Source organism: Gambusia affinis, linkage group LG12, assembly GCF_019740435.1.
Source record: "Gambusia affinis linkage group LG12, SWU_Gaff_1.0, whole genome shotgun sequence".
NCBI lineage: Eukaryota > Metazoa > Chordata > Actinopteri > Cyprinodontiformes > Poeciliidae > Gambusia > Gambusia affinis.
In genome coordinates, this window is record NC_057879.1 from 14,751,308 (window position 1) to 14,757,970 (window position 6,663).

The following is a 6,663-nucleotide window of genomic DNA, read 5'->3' on the forward strand; positions in this document are numbered from 1 at the left end:
AAATAAAATCTGAATTTGAATTTGTTTTTTTAGTAGGCTTGTACTAGCCAATTAGCCAGGTACCCACTGACTGACTGATTGATAGTATGCAGGTCTTAGGCAAAAATGTTTATATTTTCCACATTCATTAAATATGTAAAAGCAAAGAACTTCCACCATATTTGATTACTAAAAACATTAATCAATAACATGTCATTTGAAGCACTTCTTTAATTTGAGCCAAAATCATATGAATATCATGAGGTTTGTGCTTTGATGCAAAAATACTATGTGTTATTTTAAGGGATCTGCTGAACGTTTTTGCTCTTTTATGTGCTGTAGTCCACAGAAGTAAAAAAAAAAAAAAAAACACGAGTTGGTAGATCAGAGCTCAAAGAAAAATTGAAACGCATATCAATTTTAAACTTGCAGCTACCAACGATCAACTAGGATTTAATTAACCACTTCAGAAATTCAATTGAGAAAAACTTTAAATTTAAATAAATTTAATCTGTCCCTTTTTTTTTTTTTGCTTACCTTCATGGTTGAAGGCAAGCCCTTTTAAATAAATAAAAAGAAAGCTCCCATTAGTCTGACTTTTATTGCGAAGTGAGTAAACTGGGATTTATTATATTGCCCAAATACAAGTCTGAAATTTCCAATTAAAATTATTTAGTTTTGGGAAAATGTTTTCTGAAATTTAAGATTTAAAAAATACCAGGTATTCTTTTTAGAAATAAAAATGTAGCCTAGCAATAATACAGACAAAGCAGGCCTGTTAAATTAAAAAAAAGTCTACCTCTAAAGTCACAAAATCTTCAACAAATGCTTGTGATCATTTTTGTAACTCAAAACCATGCTGCCTTATTTCCCAGCAGGACGGGAGCCATCCAGAGACCAGCAGCTGACAGGAATTCAAATATCAACTTGTATTAAGGATCTTCTCTTTTTTTTGTTTGTTTTTTTTGTTTTTGTGCTGCTTTTCAGGATAGCGTGAAGCAAATATTAAATGAAAGCGCCTCAGTCTGTGAATTCCCAGCCAAGCTTCAACATGCTTATCGCATGGGAGGGCCTGTGAGCAGCCTGAGCTACAGCCTACCATTACAGGTCTTACAACCCAAGTGAGTGGCCAGTTTCCTTATGATCTCACATCTATGAATACCAAGTGTGCAAATAAAAACCAGAGCTGTAATTGAGAAGATTGTTTGTGTGTTTTTTTATTCTTTTATTCTATCCAGGCCTCACTTCTCTCTGGATGTCAGGACTCGGTCTCCTGAAGGTCTGCTATTCTTTGCAGCGACCAGAGGAGGGCAGTCTCATCTGGCGTTGTACATGTCTAAGGGCAGGATCAGACTCTCTGTGGGAAAGCAGAGGGAGATATTCAACAGAGAGAAGTACAATGATGGAAAATGGCATTCGGTTAGTAAATATACATCACTGTATACAAGCCTCCATATATTTAAAGCTAAAACTTGATGTTCACAAAAAAAGACACTTACCTCCACATGGGTGAAATCAAATCAGTCATAATCTTTTCTGTTTTAGGTCAGGTAGGATTACTAAAATTATTTGCATTTGCCAGCTATATTGTGCCAGCCATCCCTGCATCACTCAGTCTATTTTGTAAAGCAAAGCATGTGTTGAATATATTTGTTTGTAGGTCATATTCAGTTTGGAAAAGAAGAAATTCCGGTTGGTTGTAGATGGGATCAAAGCTCAGGATGGTCAGCTGACTAACTCTGAGTTGAAGTCTATGCAGCAGTTTCTCCTACCTGCATACCTGGGTAGTGCACCAGAATCCCTTCAGAAAGAGTTAAAGGTAGCAAAACCCAACTAAATTCAGTTAACATTTCTGGTGAAAAATTGTGGCTAGTTTAGTAAAATAAATACTACTTTTACTTTCAGTCAAAGGCTCTGCCAAAGCAAAGTGTGTCCGGCTGTGTGCGTAATTTTAAGATGAATGGAGCACTGATGTTAAACCCATCGTCAAACTATGGTGCAGGACCCTGCTTTGAGGGGCCGACTCAGAAAGGGGTGTATTTTGCAGGAAATGGAGCACATGTCATAATCAGTAAGTACATCACTTTTGTGCTCTTTTAATACCACACTTTTATTTCTAATCCATCATTTAAAAGAACACCATTGGTGCTTCACTTGAGCAAATGAAGTGTTATTTCATAATACTCTGTGAATTGGATGATGGCGATTTGTTTTTTTTTTACTTACTTATGATTTAAGGCTTTTATGGGCATGTTTCAGTGTATTAGAAAATTTTTTTATTTAGTATTTAGAAACTAGGAAACTCCAAAAATGGTTTTCTGTTCATTAGTTGCTCCCCACTACTGTTTTTTTTTTGTAAATCACATTGTCTGCATTTGTTTTCTGTATTTCAGATGACTCCTTTTTTTTTGGTTCTGACCTGGAGCTGCTGTTTAACATGCGTCCCCGCAGTCAGACTGGACTCCTGCTTTATGTCGGTGATTCCACCAGTCATGTAAACACAATGGGCCACTTTCTCAGCATCTATATGCTCGGAGGAGAGGTGAGAATACTTTTATGCTTTCTGCTGCCATAGAACTGTCTTAAATGTTTGCCCATCTCTTTTTGCTCAGCAGAGGTTGTCTCTAAATTAGGTAGGCTTGGCTTTAAAATTGGTAGCTTCAAAGTCAATTGATTCTACCTTCCTTTTCAAAGTTCGTATGTGGTTAGCAGTGAGACATTTACATGTGTTTCTATTTGCAGGTGGTGGCGCATGTGAACAATGGAAGAGGAGAGTACATGACGTCAGTGAAGCCAAAAACCTCTTTATGCGATGGAATATTTCATAAAATTTCAGGTGAAACAAAACTTAGAATTGCACTAATAGCCAATACAAATATCAAACCAAATCAAACCAAATTTGAAATAATGCAGTCACACGTTTTTAACTCAGATCAACATTGAGGAGGACAAAGAAAATATTTATGGACTGTGGAACAAAATATATATTTTTGCACACTTATGCGGTGTCTCGACATTTAATTGTAGGGTGTCACTTTTTACCATCTTCTTGTATTTATAAATAAAGCTTTGGAACACTGGTCATGGTCAAAAGATTCTCAGATCCAGTCAAAAATACTATTTTATTCAAACTGTGCTGAATGGTGAAAATGCTTATCTCTACCGTATATGATGCTATGTTATTCAGTATATTTGTTTACAGTAACTTCATTCACTCTTAAAAGTATTCCTGTAGTCAGGAATAATTTTAAAAGCATCTTCTGTCATAAAATAATCTAGAATTAATTTTTAGAATCAGTTTATTTCCTCAAAATAAATTTGCAGAGATGACCTCTGCTCATCCAGGCCTTGATGGTTTTCTCTTTGGTTTCAGGTTTTAGTAGCCTCAGCAGTTTCCTTAGCCGTTTTGTTTGCTCAGTTGAAAACCAGTAAAGCTGACTCATCTGAAATGGAGGAGTCATTTTGTTACCAGAAAGGGTTAATATTTTTTTCAGCTGAAAGCTATAATACCTGCTGCTACATTGGTAAAAATATAAGTACTTTAGTGAAAAACTATTTGTTTGTTTTTGTCCCTGTAAGTACTTAGCATCAAATCTTTCCTCCTTTTTTCTCCTAGTAATCAAGAGAAAAAATGTTGTGCAACTATCTGTGGACACATTGGACAACTACAAGATAGGCCCACCATCTTCTACTTTCCCTTCGACCAAAGATCCTCTTTATGTCGGTGGCATTCCTGGTGAGTATCAGTGTTCGTAATGGTCTTAATTTGTTAGAGCTTAGTGGGATTCACAATTGAATTTCAGAATAAATTATAAATAATATAAAAACAAAATATGACTAGCGTCTGGTAAAAATGTGTAAAAGAAAAAAGAAAAAAAAAAGCCTTAAAATAGTTATCTATTTCTTAAAACAACAAGAAATAATCAATTTGTTTGTGTGATTTTACAACAAAGCCACTAGTAACACAATAATTGACACCCCTAACATATATATTTTAAAAAGTAACTACCTAAGTACTTGTTTCCCTGGTGTATAAATTTAACCTGAATTTGGGGTCAATTGCTCATCAAAATGGAAAGAAAACCGAACATGCCGTTCAAGGAATGCCAGTGTATGCCGATCTTCTTATGCACATTTTTTTTAATATTGATTTTTTTTCTCAATTACATAAATAAGCTCAAATTCACAGTATTAGTGGGAATATACTATTAAAATAAAAGATGAATTTGTTTTAGGGTTTAATATAAGGCGACCCTTGAACAAGCTACCGTGTATTAAAGAAAAGTTAGCAAAGTTAGCACAAATTTGTTTACTACCCGAACATTTGTTTTTACAGAGACTCTGATGCAGCAGATGCTTCCTGTCACATCCTCCTTTGTGGGATGTATACAGGACATGAAGATCAACGACGTATCAGTCTCCTTCCACAGGTCATCAGGCGTGTTTGGCCCTGTCAACCTCAAAGAGTGTCCGGGCTGAGCAGTTATGGCTGAACAAGCCTTGGGACCATGTCCTCTACTAACTATGTGCAATCGGTTAAAAGACAGAGAATGTGTCTGTGTGTCAGAATGTGTGGCGTGTGTCTGAAGGAATGTGTGTGGGGGTTGTGAGCAGCAGCTTACAGGTTTATCATTTTAGCTGCTCTATATTTATTCTGTGATAAAATCAAATATCGTCGTGGCACCAGTTCTTGGACAATCTTCCTAACTGCAACACAACCAGATGCATGTCTCCATTGATTCTTTGTAAACAACCAAATGCTACTGAACAGACTGGTGATTATTGATCAGGGGAATTCATTATCAAAAACCCAGCACTTTAAAAGAAAATAAATGTTGCTTTCTTTCTCGAATGGTGCTGCAGTTGCAATGAAAACTACTAGCTTTGTTGTTGATTGTAGTTTTTTCTCTGTTGGACTCCAACTTTTATAATAGAATTATTATGTTTACACTTGCGGTGCTTACGCCATTGCTGTTTCAGGGGTCTCCAAGCTATGATCTATTTGTTTCCACCTGCCTGCATGTAGAGTTCTGCTTTGTAACTGGTTTAAAACACCTGTGATCCTCACGTTTGACCTGAGTTATCTTCCCGTTTTGCATTCCTTTTGCATGAAAATGATGATGTTCTCTGTTGATTTTTCACACCATAAAAAAGCATGAATTTTAATTTCTATTTATTCTGTTTTTTTCTGATAAGTAATCTTTAATTTATGACATTAACATAGCTTTCACAACTGTGGTCAGTCATGAATTGGGACCATTACAAAAGAGCTGCAAACAATTTAGCACAGAACTAAATGTGTATTAAAGATGCTTAAATTTCCCAACAGGTGTTTACTTTTCTGTTTTTACATTCATACCACAATTATTGTGAAATGCGTTATAAGAATGCATTATATACTTCGACGCATTTGGACATGCATTCCTGCCTTGTGATGACCGATTTGTAAACCTGTTCCATCTTTGTTTTTATAGTTCCTGTGGCAATAAAAGATTATTTGATTTGTGTTTAAAGTGGCAAGTTTTTTTTTTAAGTATTTCATGTTGCATTTCTTTTGATCAGTTTAACAAAGCCTCATTAAAATTGTGATAAAATAGACTTATAAGGTAAAACAAATAAAACTTATCTCAAAAAAAGAATTTAATTTGCATCACCATCACTAACTGAATTAGTGTTATATGTCTACTTGATATAACAGTATGTAATTGGATGTAATCAGAATAGCATAAAAACAAGAAGTTATTTGCTTGAAATATGTGACATTTTTCTTTTAAAATCGAAATGTATTGAATTTACGTGCAAGCTGTTTTTTTGTGGTAAGGGATGTGTACAAATTTGATTTGGCATGATTATTTTCTTATCATGCATGATTTATCTTGTACTTAAAGGTATCCCATCCCTCATATACTATATTTTCACCACATTCTAGTCTGCTCTTTCGACTCCAAAGCAGCTCTTCAGATTGTTTTTTTCCCTCCCTTAATTTATTATCCAACAGAAAAATATTGCAAGATGAATGAGAGCTCATAGTAGGAAATGACTATATTTAACTGCTCTTCTTGTGGGTCAGCGTAAAGTGAAATGTGCACTTTGAGTTTTAAAATACCAAATGAGTTTTTTATTTGGCTTTTGCAGAAAATTGATGGAACGGGAGCTTTTAATTCAGAAATCTTCCCATGTTGTCTGAAACTTGTGTTTGTATTGAACCAGCAATCAGAAAAAAATGCTTCTGTTACATGACAGCTTACTGCTCTAAAGTAATGAGTTTTAAATGTTTTCTTCTCTGAAAAACACACCAGCAATAAATCTCAGGCTCTGAAAGGAGTGAAGGGATTATTTTAACTCACAAGGGGGCGTCCTGAACTGTCGACTGAGCGTGAAAGAGAATTAAACCCAAACATAGTTATTGCTTTAGTATAATGTAGAAAATATGCAACATTAGTTACAAACAGAAAATGCACATTTTAACACTATTTGTGGCTTATGATGGTATAAAGATATAATAAATAAGCTCTTTGCTTGCTTATATTTTGTATTGCTCAATGGACTGAGAGACTGCTATGATTTTTTCCCCCCTCCACTGTGCTGCCATGACACTGTAACATAATTCAGGATAACAGCCGACAGCAGACAGAAAGTTTTCACACTGATCTGTTGACTTGCATGCTAATACACAAACATAAA

At 35.1% G+C, this 6,663-nt stretch overlaps 1 protein-coding gene across 1 annotated transcript in view; it reads left to right on the forward strand.

Moving 5' to 3' along the window:
* The window catches only part of LOC122841207 (laminin subunit alpha-3-like), a 66,457-nt gene extending 60,975 nt beyond the window's left edge, over positions 1-5,482 (forward strand). Inside the window, exons 70-77 of the mRNA XM_044134303.1 lie at positions 967-1,100; positions 1,218-1,398; positions 1,640-1,798; positions 1,885-2,050; positions 2,373-2,521; positions 2,722-2,815; positions 3,596-3,715; positions 4,316-5,482. Of these exons, the coding sequence (XP_043990238.1) occupies positions 967-1,100; positions 1,218-1,398; positions 1,640-1,798; positions 1,885-2,050; positions 2,373-2,521; positions 2,722-2,815; positions 3,596-3,715; positions 4,316-4,458 (1,146 nt within the window). The 3' untranslated portion in view covers positions 4,459-5,482. The remainder of the gene's footprint in view (positions 1-966; positions 1,101-1,217; positions 1,399-1,639; positions 1,799-1,884; positions 2,051-2,372; positions 2,522-2,721; positions 2,816-3,595; positions 3,716-4,315) is intronic.
* The last annotated feature ends 1,181 nt before the right edge of the window (positions 5,483-6,663 follow it).